At 45.2% G+C, this 13,393-nt stretch overlaps 1 protein-coding gene across 1 annotated transcript in view; it reads right to left on the bottom strand.

Annotated features, from left to right (window-relative positions):
• The window catches only part of LOC144511734 (sushi, von Willebrand factor type A, EGF and pentraxin domain-containing protein 1-like), a 398,606-nt gene that overhangs the window by 183,101 nt on the left and 202,112 nt on the right, over positions 1–13,393 (bottom strand). The window contains exons 15-16 of the mRNA XM_078241958.1: positions 8,868–9,068; positions 2,674–2,770 (exon numbers count right to left, since the gene is read on the bottom strand). Of these exons, the coding sequence (XP_078098084.1) occupies positions 2,674–2,770; positions 8,868–9,068 (298 nt within the window). The remainder of the gene's footprint in view (positions 1–2,673; positions 2,771–8,867; positions 9,069–13,393) is intronic.

Raw genomic sequence — 13,393 nt, 5'->3', positions numbered from 1 at the left:
CCGCGCATATCTGACATGGTCAATCAGATTGCGCAGTACCGGGTGTTCTCCACCATCGACCTAAAGTCTGCCTACCACCAGCTCCCCATTCGCCCAGAGGACCGACAATACACGGCTTTTGAGGCGGATGGTCGCTTGTATCATTTTCTAAGGGTCCCTTTTGGTGTCACCAATGGGGTCTCGGTCTTCCAGCGTGCTATGGACTGAATGGTGGACCATAACGGACTGCGGGCTACCTTCCCGTACCTGGATAACGCCACCATCTCCGGCCATGACCAGCAGGACCACGATACCAATCTCCTTAAGTTCCTACGCACTGCATCTCGCCTGAATCTGACCTACAACAGGGAGAAGTGTGTATTTCGTACGCGCCGCTTAGCCATCCTCGGATACGTGGTGGAAAACGGGGTCATTGGCCCTGATCCAGACCGTACGCGTCCCCTCCTTGAACTTCCCCTGCCCACTCGCGCAAAAGCACTGAGAAGATGCTTAGGCTTCTTCTCTTACTACGCACAGTGGGTTCCCAATTACGCGGACAAAGCCCGTCCGCTCATCAAGTCTACCTCTTTTCCCCTAGCACCAGAGGCTCGATTGGCCTTTGATAAACTAAAAGCCGACATCGCGAAAGCCACGATGCACGCTGTCGATGAGTCCATCCCCTTTCAGGTGGAGAGCGATGCATCTGATTTCGCCCTGGCCGCCACCAGGTGGGCAGGCCCGTCGCCTTTTTTTCTCGCACCCTCCAAGGCCCCGAAATTCGACATTCAGCGGTGGAAAAGGAGGCCCTGGCCATTGTGGAGGCCGTCAGGCATTGGCGCCATTACTTGGCGGGAAAACGGTTCACCCTGATCACGGACCAGCGGTCCGTGGCGTTCATGTTCAATAACACGTTACGGGGCAAGATCAAGAACGACAAGATCTTGAGGTGGAGAATCGAACTCTCCACCTATAATTACGACATCATGTATCGTCCAGGGAAACTCAACGAGCCCTCGGATGCCCTGTCGCGTGGAACATGCGCCAGTATACAGGAGGACCGTTTGCAGGCTTTCCACAATGACCTCTGCCATCCAGGGGTCACTCGGCTCTACCACTTCGTAAAAGCCCGCAATCTACCCTACTCGGTGGAGGATGTCAGGTCCATAACGAGAAGTTGCCGAGTATGCGCGGAATGCAAACCGCACTTTTACCGACCTGACAGGGCTCAACTCGTCAAGGCCACTCGTCCCTTCGAAAGACTGAGTGTGAACTTTAAGGGCCCCCTTCCCTCGACAGATCGGAATGTGTACTTCCTCAACATCATTGATGAGTACTCGAGGTTCCCTTTTGTCATTCCCTGCTCTGATAAAACCGCTTCCACGGTTATCAAGACATTTCGTGATGTTTTCACCCTGTTCGGGTACCCCTGCTACATCCACAGCGATAGGGGCTCGTCGTTCATGAGCGATGACTTGAGGCAATACCTGCTCTCATACGGGATTGCCTCTAGTAGAACCACGAGCTACAACCCTAGGGGTAACGGACATGTGGAACGTGAGAATGCTACAGTCTGGAAGGCTGTCTTACTGGCGTTGAAGTCAAAAAGCCTTCCAGTCTCCCGTTGGCAAGAGGTGCTCCCTGATGCGCTCCACTCCATATGCTCACTCCTGTGTACGGCAACCAATGCTACTCCCCATGAGAGGCTGTTTTCATTCCCTCGGAAGTCTTCCTCTGGGACCTCATTACCGTCTTGGTTGACGTACTCAGGACCTGTCCTCCGGCGGCAACATGTTAGGGCCCGCAAGTCCAACCCTTTGGTTGAACAGGTCCATCTCCTCCACGCCAACCCTCAGAATGCCTATGTGGCATACCCTGACGGGCGAGAGGACACGGTCTCGATTCGAGACCTGGCGCCAGCAGGGGACTTGGAAACCCCTGTCGCTCCCATACCTCCTGTTAGAGATCCCCCAACTATTGTTTCCCCTCCTGACACGGCGCGGGCAGCATCGGGACCATCACTTAACCCTTTTACTCCCGTGTACAGCTTGCCTGAGTCCAGGAGATGGTCGCCACTTCAAGGCGTGTCGGGACTCAACGGATTGTCATCACCTCGGGGTCAACCGGCCCATGAGACTGTGGAGGAACCGATGGACATCGCCTTGGGGAGAACGCCACCGCGAGTGCCTACTCTGGTGTCATCACCAGTATTGAGGAGGTCACAACGACGGTGCGGTCCCCCTGACCGTCTGAACTTATAGACTGATGACAAATTATTCTGTGGTTTTTTTTTGTAGCCCGCCGGCCTTTGTCTTCAAAGGAGGGGTGAATGTGGTGAACCATCGTTCGTTCCCACCAGGTAGTACTGAGCCAGGGTCTGGCCAGTACTATGAGTCTGTATATATGTTGCTGTTGGGGTTAGGGTTGGGTTGTTCGACCTGTTACTGTTGGGGTTAGGGTTGGGCTGTTCTACCTGTATTATAGTTACTATGGTACATCCCAGTCGGGCTCCGCCTCCTGGGAGAGGTATAAAGGTCACTGCTCTGTCTGGGACCCCTCAGTCTGGGATCGTGTATTATATATGGTAGCTTCATTGTAATAGTAAGTAAAAGCCTTTATTTCCTTGAGCATCTCTAGCCTCGTGAGTAATAACGCGCATCAGAACCTTATTTAGTATTTGATAAATTGGACACTTACCCTTCATTACAATAAAAAGTAACTTGACTTCCGAAAGTGGTACCTGGTGCAAGATAATATCCATTCAGAATCTCCCCAGGATTACCACAATTTCTTGCTGGAAAAAAATGTTGAGATGGTAAAATACACCATATTCCCCAATGGGGCCAGTTTAATTTTTTTGAAAATATTGCATGATCTTTTTCAGACTATAGTTCTCCCCAATTCTTCTGTGCTTGATATTCAACAGTAAAACCTTCATGGCAACACAAATTAAAGATTTAAAATAGAGTACATATTGGCAGACAGGAAGCACAGTGTGGGAATAAACGGGTCCTTTTCAGATTGTCATGTAGTGACTAGTGGGGTTCCACAGGGTTCAGTGCTGGGCCATCGCTATTCAGCAATATACATTAATGATTTGGACAAAGGAATTAAATGCAATATCTCCAAATTCGCAGATGACACTAAGCTGGATGTCAGTGTGTGCTGTGTTAGTATGCCAAAGAGGCAACAGGGTGGCTTGGACAGGCTGGCTGAGTGGCAAATACAATATAATGTGGATAAATGTGAGGTTTTCCACTTTGGTGGCAAGGACAGGAAGGAAGATTATTAGAGTCATTGACGTTTACAGCATGGAAACAGGCACTTCAGCCCAACTTGTCCATCCCGCCCATTTTTTTAAGCCACTAAGCTTGTCCCAATTGCCTACGTTTGGCCATCTACAGCCATCTTACCATTTTAACTGTATAAACACTTTTTAAATGACAAAACTGTACCTGCCTCTACTACTACCACTGGTAGCTCATTCCAGACACTCAGCACCCTCTGACACCAACCTCCCCTCTCACGTTAAACCCATGCCCTCTAGTTTTAGACTCCCCTTCCTTTGGGAAAAGATATGGACGATCGAGCTGATCTGTGCCCCTCATTATTTTATAGACTTCTGTAAGATCACCCCGAAGCTCCAGAGAAAAAAGTCCCAGTCTATCCAGCCTCCCCTTATAACTCGAACCATCAAGTCCCGGTACCATCCTAGTAAATCTTTTCTGCATTCTTTCTAGTTTAATAATATCCTTTCTATAACAGGGTGACCAGAACTGTACACAGTATTCCAAGTGTGACCTTCCTGTCTTGTACAATTTCAACAAGACGTCCCAACTCCTGTATTCAATGTTCTGACCAAAGAAACCAAGCATGCTGAATGCCTTCTTCACCATCCTGTCCACCTGTGATTCCACTTTCAAGGAGCTATGAGCCTGTACCCCTAGACCTCTTTGTTCTATAACTCTCCCCAATGCCCCACCATTAACTGAGTAGGCCCTGCCTCGATTCGATCGAGCAAAATGCATCCCCTCATCATTAATCTAAATTAAAGTCCATCTGCCCACTGACCCAATGATTAAGATCCTGTTGCAATCCTAGATAAACTTCTTCACTGTCCACTATGCCACCAATCTTGGTGTCATCTGCAAACTTACGAACCATGCCTCCTAAATTCTCAGCCAAAAAGGGGACTGGAGCTTAGGAGTAAAGACGTATTGCTGTAATTTTCTTGGTGAGACTGCACAGAGAGTACACTGAAAAGCATTGGTGTGCAACTTTCAGCCCATGGCCAATCAGGATTTCTGTGCGTCAAACAAGACATTTGACCATTGCCCACGTGCAGGCTTCCCAATTTCTCCTGATTTATGCCTGTATATTTTTCTTCCCACTAGTACACACAGAGAAAAAGGAGTAGACCATTCGGCCCTTCAATCCTGCTCCGCCATTCATTTTGATCATCGAATTCAATATCCTGATTCCCCGCTTCCCCCCATATCCCTTCAGCCCCAGAGATGTATCAATCTTTTTCTTGAAATCAGAAACAGTTCTGGCCACAACTACATCCTGTGGGAGTGAATTCCACACATTCACCACTCTCTGGGTAAAGAAATTTCTCCTCACCTCAGCTTTAAAAGGTTTACCCCTTATCCTCAAACTATGACCCCTAGTTCTGGACTCCCCCACCAGTGGGAATATTCTTTCTGTATCTACCCTGTCCAACCCTATTAGAATTTTATAAGTTTCCATGAGATCTCCTCTCACTCTTCTAAACTCCAGTGAATATAATCCTAACCAACATAGACCTGCCATCCCAGGAATCAGCCTGGTAAACTGTCGCTGTACTCCCTCTATAGCAAGTACATCCTTCCTCAGATAAGGACACCAAAACTGCACACAGCACCCCATGTGTGGCCTCACCAATGCCCAATACAATTACAGCATAATATCCCTGTACTCAAATCCTTTCCCTATGAAAGCCAACATACCATTTGCCTTCTTTACTGCCTGCTGTACCTGCGCGCTGATGCACAAGGACTCCAAGGTTTCGTTGAGTATCTCTCAATTTACATACATTCAAGTAATAATCGGTCTTCCTAACATTGCTACCAAAGTGGATAACCTCACATTTATCCACATTATATTGCATCTGCATGCACATGCCCACACACTCAGCCTGTCAAAATCACACTGAAGCACCTCTGCATCCTCCTCACAGCTCACCCTCCCACCCAATTTTGAATCATCAGCAAATTTGGAGATAATACATTCAGTTCCCTCTTCCAAATCATTAATATATAAAGTGAACAGTTGGGGTCCTAGCTCAGATCTCGGTGTAACCTGTCCTAGGCCCAACAATCTTCAGCTGCTTCATCAATGACCTTCTCTCCGTCATAAAGTCAGAAGTGGGGATGTTCATCAATGATTGCACAATGTTCAGCACCATTCACGACTCCTCAAATAATGAAGCAGTCCATGTTCAAATGCAACAAGGTCTGGACAATATCCAGGCTTGGCTGAGAAGTGCCAAGTAACATTCATCCCACACAAATGCCAGGCAATGACTATCACCAATAAGAGACACTAACCACTGCCCTTTGACATTCAAATGGTGTTGCCATCACTCAATCCCCCACTGTCAACATCCTTGGGGCGAACATTGTCCAGAAACTCAGCTGGACTCATCATATAAGCACAGTGGCTACATGAGTAGGTCAGAGGCTAGGAATACTGCAGCAAGTAATCACCTCCTGACTTCCCAAAGCCTATCCACCATTTACAAGGCACGAGTCAGGAGCATGATGGAATACTCCCCACTTGCCTGGATGGGTGCAGCTCCAACAACACTTCAGCTCAACACATCCAGGACAAAAGTAGTCCACTTGTTCGGTATCCTTCCTCAAACATCCACTCCCTCCATCACTGACAAACAGTGGCTACAGTGTGCACCATTGAAAAGATCCACTCCAGGAACGTATCAAGGCTGCTGAGGCAGCACTTTGCAAACCCACAACATCTACCGTCAAGCAGGACAATGGCAGCAGAGATATGGGAATACCAGCACACTATATTCTGTAGTAAATCTTTTAGTCAGTGCCCCATCATTCTTGATCCTTTTACAAACGGGAACATTTCACCCTTCTACTGATCCGTGACCCCTCAAGATTTTCAACATCTCTATCAAATCACCTCTTAGCCACCTTCTCTCCAAGGAGAACAGGCACAATCTCCCCAGCTATATTCATAACTGAAATTTTGCATCCTTAGAACAATTCTTATAAACCTCTTCTGTACTCTCCAATGCAGCACATTCTATAACCTCCTTCCTCTTGTACCCTTGTGCCCTTCTAATGAAGCCTGGGACACGAGAAACTTCATTAACAGCTCTCTCCACTTGCCCAGCCACCTTCAACAATCTATGCACATATACACCGAAAACACCTCGGACTCTCTGCTCCTGCATCCAGTTCAGAATTTTACCCCTTATTTTGTATTGCAATTCCCATGTTCTTCCTATCAAAATGCATCACCTCACTTCTCCACATTGAACCTCATCTGCCATCCATTTGCCCACTCCACCAACTTGTGGAACCATTGTTCCACTCCTGGAAAATGCCTTTGCAAAGAAGGTCTGGAGAGGGATGCAGTGGTTTTCGACAAGTTTCCTCTTGAACAATTTGGAGGTGCAGCACTCAGTGCTCTATGGGATGTTCCCTGAGATGCAAATTGAGAAAAACATCAACTGCAGCTGTAGAATCATCAACTCGGTGAAAGGCGCTCTTTGGTCTGCCCGAAACTGGTTGGTCATCCAGCGCAAAGAGTTCTCCGTGACCGTGTTGGAGACTGGCATATTCCAAGGTCCTGGACTATAGCTTAGGGCTGCACTAAAGCTTGGGCAGCCATTGCAACTGCAAAATGTGAAAAGATCAATGTCGAAGACATTTCAAACAACGCACCAGGGGATTGGAAATTATCTAGAATCCCTTGGGCTGCATAACTTGCAGTCAATGTATACAATAACTCTTGCATGCATCACAGTTGTATTCAAGAACCGGAGAGTGAAACAAATCTAGCAGGTGAATATAATTGCACTCTAATGACTATTCTCAAATCCTTTGCAATGTACTTTAGATATTTTAATACAGAACATTCATGCAAAAAAATACATACAGCAAGAACGGTGCATCAGTCAGATCTTTATCAAAGCCCAATAACAAACATGTTCAGTTACGAATCAATTTACCACTTACACAAGCTGTGCTGCCTTTGCCTTGCCCATAAGAACTGGGTGAATGACCTGGCCTACACTCTTGCCAATTCCCAACAGCACAGAATTAACCAGCCATGTGCATGTCATCTCCAGGAACACAATCATAACACTTCATCTTGCACCATGACATTTAAGCTCCATGGTCACATTAACAACTTTGCAATGACTACTGTAATATTTAAAAAGTGACCAGGTGTACAGGGTGAGGAGTGTTTCACATTCTGTGTTACATCAATCATGTCCACTGTGAAATATTAGACAGACACACAATGAACCCTGGCTAAAGAGATGATTCAGGTTCACGTTTGTGGGTAAGCATGCCAATTCGTTCCAAGGACTAACATGTCTGAATGAACATGACGAATTTGTAAATTTGTGCAAGACCAAGTATCCCAAAGCCAAATGTCAGCGGTGATATCGTTCATCTGATTTTCTGTCTTAGCCCAAACATCCATTCAGCACAGCATTTTAACACCTCATTTGTGATACCTAATTTCACTTGTTCATCAATGTGGAACCGTATACTTAGATTGATATCATGTCCACAATATCTGGAACATTGTCAAAAATAACACCATTTAGGTAAAGAGAACTTCACTGTGGAAAGCAGTTGGCGCTCCCACTAATACTGGTCTGCACAAAATTAGCCCCATCGGTCAGATGCTTGGGGGGCCTGAAACATATTGCCCAGTTAAGTGTCTGCAGGATATTAGGCTCAAGTATTTGAGGGTCAAATCTAGGTGATTTTTCTAACATTTACCCTAATCCAACAAACTATCACAACCAATTTCTGAAATGTTTCACTTTTCACTCAAGTAGCAAGAATTTGTCACAATTCATCACATCAACCACACATCCAAAAGATTTCTGCTTTGTGTGTTGATCATGCAAGAATCCCATGGTCTGTGTCCAACAGCCAGATGCAGTTCAATGCATGAATAATGGGTGGGATACTCCAGATATTTTTCACCCCACCATCGCTGCCAATAAGAATGTGGCACGCAGCCAAAACTCCATTCAGTGCAGCGAAACTGGAGAATCCCAGCTGTGGCCGAGGTTGGAGGTTTCTAGATAGCGTTTCGGGAGCAAAGAGGAAGAAAATAGATATGAAGTCAATAGACTTTACTTGGCTAGCAGGGACAGAGGGATCTTGATGTGCAGTTTTAAGGGGGACAAAGTTAGCTAAAAAAAATAAAAAGACCATTAAGAATAGGGATGTGTAATTGAAAAACAAGAAAGTAACAAATTGAGGTTGGGAAGCAGAATTCCAGCAACAGAGATACCACCAAATAGATCACGAGAGGTAACAAGTAGTTTTAGCAGATTATTTAATCAATGATCAAGATAATCAGAATGGGGTATAAATGAGTACAGCACCCAATAGGGAGTTTGCTGCAATGTTCAGCCAGAAATGATCAAAGCCAAGTTATATTGAAGCCTATATTTCAGCAACTCACCATCACACAGACTTTCATACAATAATAGTCACTTGGATGCTGTCCTGCAAGATTGCTCAACCACATGGAAATGAACTCCAGCACAAGTCACTGATATTGACAGAAAATAGGCCAAGGGAAATTCAGGCAAAGAGGGAGAGGAATAGGAGAAATAAATTACTTACGTTCGCAGACAGCCCGTAATGGTGACCACGTTGAATTTGTCCTGCAGATAATATATCTTGAACCTCCTGCCTGAAACACGTAACCTGGGTAACATTTGTAAGCGACTCGAGAACCCACAGGAAAGATGGTCTGAGAAATATGTTCGTCAGTTGGTGAGCCATTTTCCAACGCTGGAGGCTTGCCACAGTCACCTTTTGCAACTAAAAAAAAGTTAATCGTTTCAATAAATCTCCTTCCCAGTACATTCAGGTCACATTTAGAAGACACCTTCCCAAATGTAAAGTACCTCAAGACTTTTAATCTCATTCTAGAATTTTGGAAGCACTTAGCTTTTCTCACCATTGCCAAATCTCTTGCGTTGAAGGGACAAAGCAAATTGTAGGACAGGGGACTAAATAGACTTGGCAATGGCTAGGATGTGGGCTTTGGGAAATAATGCATTATATATCATCAAGGCTTCACAGGACCCGATTCAGACGGAGTGGCTACGGATTGGAAGGTTCAGTAGCAACAGCAGTGTTCTGAATGTTCAGTTGGAGGAAAACTTCACTCATCCACAACTTCAGATCAGAGAAATCTAAGTCACAGAGAAATGGTAATAAAAGCTCCTCCCGCCAAGAGCAATGATGTCACATAATAGCTGTATGATATGCCCCTGGAGAACAACCAGAAGCCATAGACAACATTGGTACCAATGACAAAGATGGGAAGGGGAATGAGGTCGCAAAATATTTCAGGGGTTACATGGTTCGGAGCAGGACTTCAAAAGCATGTATTCTGCAGATTACTCCTCGTGCCAAATGCTAGTGAGCCTCGGAATAAAGAATTGAAAGAGCAAGCACATGGCTGGAGAACTGGTGCAAGAGGGAGGGCTCCAAGATTGGTTTTAGAGCAAGTGGGGCCTGTACAAATAGACAGGCTGCACCTTAGCAGGAATAGGGCTGACATTCGCACAGGGAGATTTTTTAGTTCTGCTGGGGAGCATTTCAAGTAGATGGGGAAGGGGATGGGAATCTGAGGGAGAGCTGAGATTGGAAAGAAAACTGATATAAACAAGTAGAAAAGCAGTAAACAAAATTAGAGGACAATCAAAGTGAAGGAAGTGAAACATCAAATAAGATCAGAATAAAATATAACATTAAAAAGACAAAATTAGGGGCACTCGATCATAAGAACATAAGAAATAGGAGCAGGAGTAGGCCATCTAGCCCCTCGAGCCTGCCGCGCCATTCAATAAGATCATGGCTGATCTGAAGTGAATCAGTGCCACTTACCCACATGCTCCCCATAACCCTTAATTCCCCTGCCGATCAGAAATCCATCTATCCGTGACTTAAACATATTCAACAAGGTAGCCTCCACCACTTCAGTGGGCAGAGAATTCCAGAGATTCACCACCCTCTGAGAGAAGAAGTTCCTCCTCAACTCTGTCCTAAACTGACCCCCCTTTATTTTGAGGCTGTGCCCTCTAGTTCTGGTTTCCTTTCTAAGTGGAAAGAATCTCTGCACTTCTACCCTATCCAGCCCCTTCATTATCTTATATGCCTTTATAAGATCACCCCTCAGCCTTCTAAACTCCAACGAGCACAAACCCAATCTGCTCAATCTCTCCTCATAATCTGCACCCCTCATCTCCGGTATCAACCTGGTGAGCCTTCTCTGCACTCCCTCCAAGGCCAATATATCCTTTCGCAAGTAAGGGGACCAAAACTGCACACAGTATTCCAGCTGCGGCCTCACCAATGCCTTGTACAGATGCAGCAAGACTTCTCTGCTTTTATATTCTATCCCCCTCGCGATAAATGCCAACATCCCATTTGCCTTCTTGATCACCTGTTGTACTTGCAGACTGAGTTTTTGCGACTCATGCACAAGGACCCCCAGGTCCCTTTGCACAGTAGCATGTTGTAATTTTTTTTCCATTTAAATAGTAATCCAATTTACTATTATTTCTTCCAAAGTGATTAACCTCGCATTTGCCAACGTTATACTCCGTCTGCCAGATCCTCGCCCACGCACTCAGCCTATTCAAATCTCTCTGCAGACCTTCCGCTTCCTCCACGCAATTCACTTTCCCACTTATCTTCGTGTCGTCAGCAAACTTTGTTACCCTATACTCAGTCCCCTCCTCCAGATCATCTATGTAAATAGTAAACAGTTGAGGCCCCAGTACCGATCCCTGCGGCACGCCACTAGTCACCATCTGCCAACCAGAAAAGCACCCATTTATTCCAACTCTCTACTTCCTGTTGGATAGCCAATCCTCAATCCACACTAACACCCTACCCCCAACTCCGTGTGCCACGATCTTCTGCAGCAAACGTTTCTGAGGCACCTTATCAAATACCTTTTGGAAATCCAAAAACACCACATCTACCGGTTCCCCTCCGTCAACCGCCCTAGTCACATCTTCATAAAAATCCAGTAAGTTCGTCAAACACGACTTTCCTCTCATGAATCCATGCTGCGTCTGCTTGATCAAACCATTCTTATCCAGATGGCCTGCTATTTCTTCTTTAATGATGGATTCCAGCATTTTCCCAACTACAGACGTTAAGCTAACCGGCCTGTAGTTACCCGCCTTTTGTCTACTTCCTTTTTTAATCAGCGGCGTAACAGTAGCCGTTTTCCAATCAGCTGGCACTACCCCAGAGTCCAGTGAATTTTGATAAATAACCACTAACGCATCCGCTATTACCTCTGACATTTCTTTCAGTACCCTGGGATGCATTCTATCCGGGCCCAGGGACTTGTCCACCTTCAGTCCCGTTAGTCTACCAAGCACTGCCTCTCTAGTAACAATAATTGTATTGAGTACCTCTCCTCCTACCAACACTCGATCGTTAACATTCGGTAAACTATTTGTGTCTTCCACCGTGAAGACCGACACAAAAAACCGATTTAAAGACTCAGCCATTTCCTAGTTTTCCACTATTAAATCCCCCCTCTCGTCCTCCAAGGGTCCAACATTCACTCTAGCCACTCTATTCCTTTTTATATATTTGTAAAAACTTTTACTATTATTCTTTTATGTTTAGAGCTAGTTTAGTTTCATAATCTATCTTTCCTTTCTTTATCGCTTTCTTAGTCATTCTTTGTTGTTTCTTAAAGCTTTCCCAATCTTCTAAGTCTCCACTATTTTTGGCCACTCTGTATGCATCGGTTTTTAATTTAATACGCAACATGCACTCAGCATTTGCAACAAGATAGGTAATTTGTGGGCACAAAGGTATAAATGGGCTTGATTTAATTGTCCTTGGAGACTCAGTTACAGGGTGACTCGAGACTTGGAACTGAATGTTCAAGAGTAATCATTTAGGAAGAACACACAAAAAGTAAAAGGAGTCATGTGAGCAATGTTACAAAAGGTACAGGAGCAATATATTTGCATGGGGAATCTTAAAATCAAATGGGTCAAGATGTGAAACCAGTTTGGTTGTCGTTAAGAAACAGCAAAGGGTAGCAAATATTGATGGGAGTTGTTTATAGGCCAAACTGCAATGGTAACATTGGATACAGTATTTGAAATCAGAAGAGCTGCTGCATGTAACATGGATAATACAGTAATAATGGGAGACTTCAATTTACATAGACTGGGCAAATCTAACTGGCACGAGTGCTTTGGAAGGTTCACTGCTGAAGTGTGTAAGAGATGGTTTCTGGAGGAGTACATTAAGAACCAACAGTAATTGGGGTATTTTAGATTTAGTATTATGTCAGAGGTAATGTAATGGTAATAAATGTAAAGCTATCTGATTGGATAGAAGTCAGGAAAGTGGAATATTTCTCAATGGAGAGGAGATGGGAATGTAGATCTCCAAAGCAACCTGGATGTCCTTGTTGATGAGTCGCTAGCAGCTGGCAGCTAGTTGCAGCTAATAACTGGGAAGGCAAATGGTACGGTGACCTTCACTGCAAAAGGATTGGAGTATAGGAGTAAAGATGTCTTGCTGCACTTGTCTTGGTGAGTCTGCACAGAGACTACTCTGCATAGCAGTGTTGCACAACTTGCAGCCCACAGGCCTCATGTGACCAGAATTGTGTGCACATCCCATAAGACATTTGAGCATTGCCCACATGCAAGCTTGCATATTCTCCCAATTGACGCCTGTGTATTTTTCTTCCTACTGAGACACACAAAGCAATGGCACACAATGTCAGGAATAGGGATGTTTGCTGAGACCTGCACAATGTTCAGCACCATTTGCAACTCCTCAGATACTGAAGCAATACATGGCCAAATGCAACATCCAAGCTTGTGCTGACAAGTGGCAAGTACCATGTGCCATTCAAGTGCCAGCCAATGAACACCTCCAACAGAAAGAATCTAATAATCCCCCTTCGACAATCAGTGGCATTCCCATTGCTGAATCCCCATCAACACCACCCTGGGGGTTGCCATTGACCAGAAACTAAATGGGACCAGTCATGTAAATACTGTGGCTACAACAGCAGTTCAGAGATCAGGAATCATATGGCAAACAACCCACCTCCTGACTCCCTGAAGTCAGGAATGGGTTAATGA

This window comes from Mustelus asterias, chromosome 25 (genome assembly GCF_964213995.1).
Source record: "Mustelus asterias chromosome 25, sMusAst1.hap1.1, whole genome shotgun sequence".
NCBI lineage: Eukaryota > Metazoa > Chordata > Chondrichthyes > Carcharhiniformes > Triakidae > Mustelus > Mustelus asterias.
This window is presented reverse-complemented; position numbering and strand designations above follow the sequence as displayed.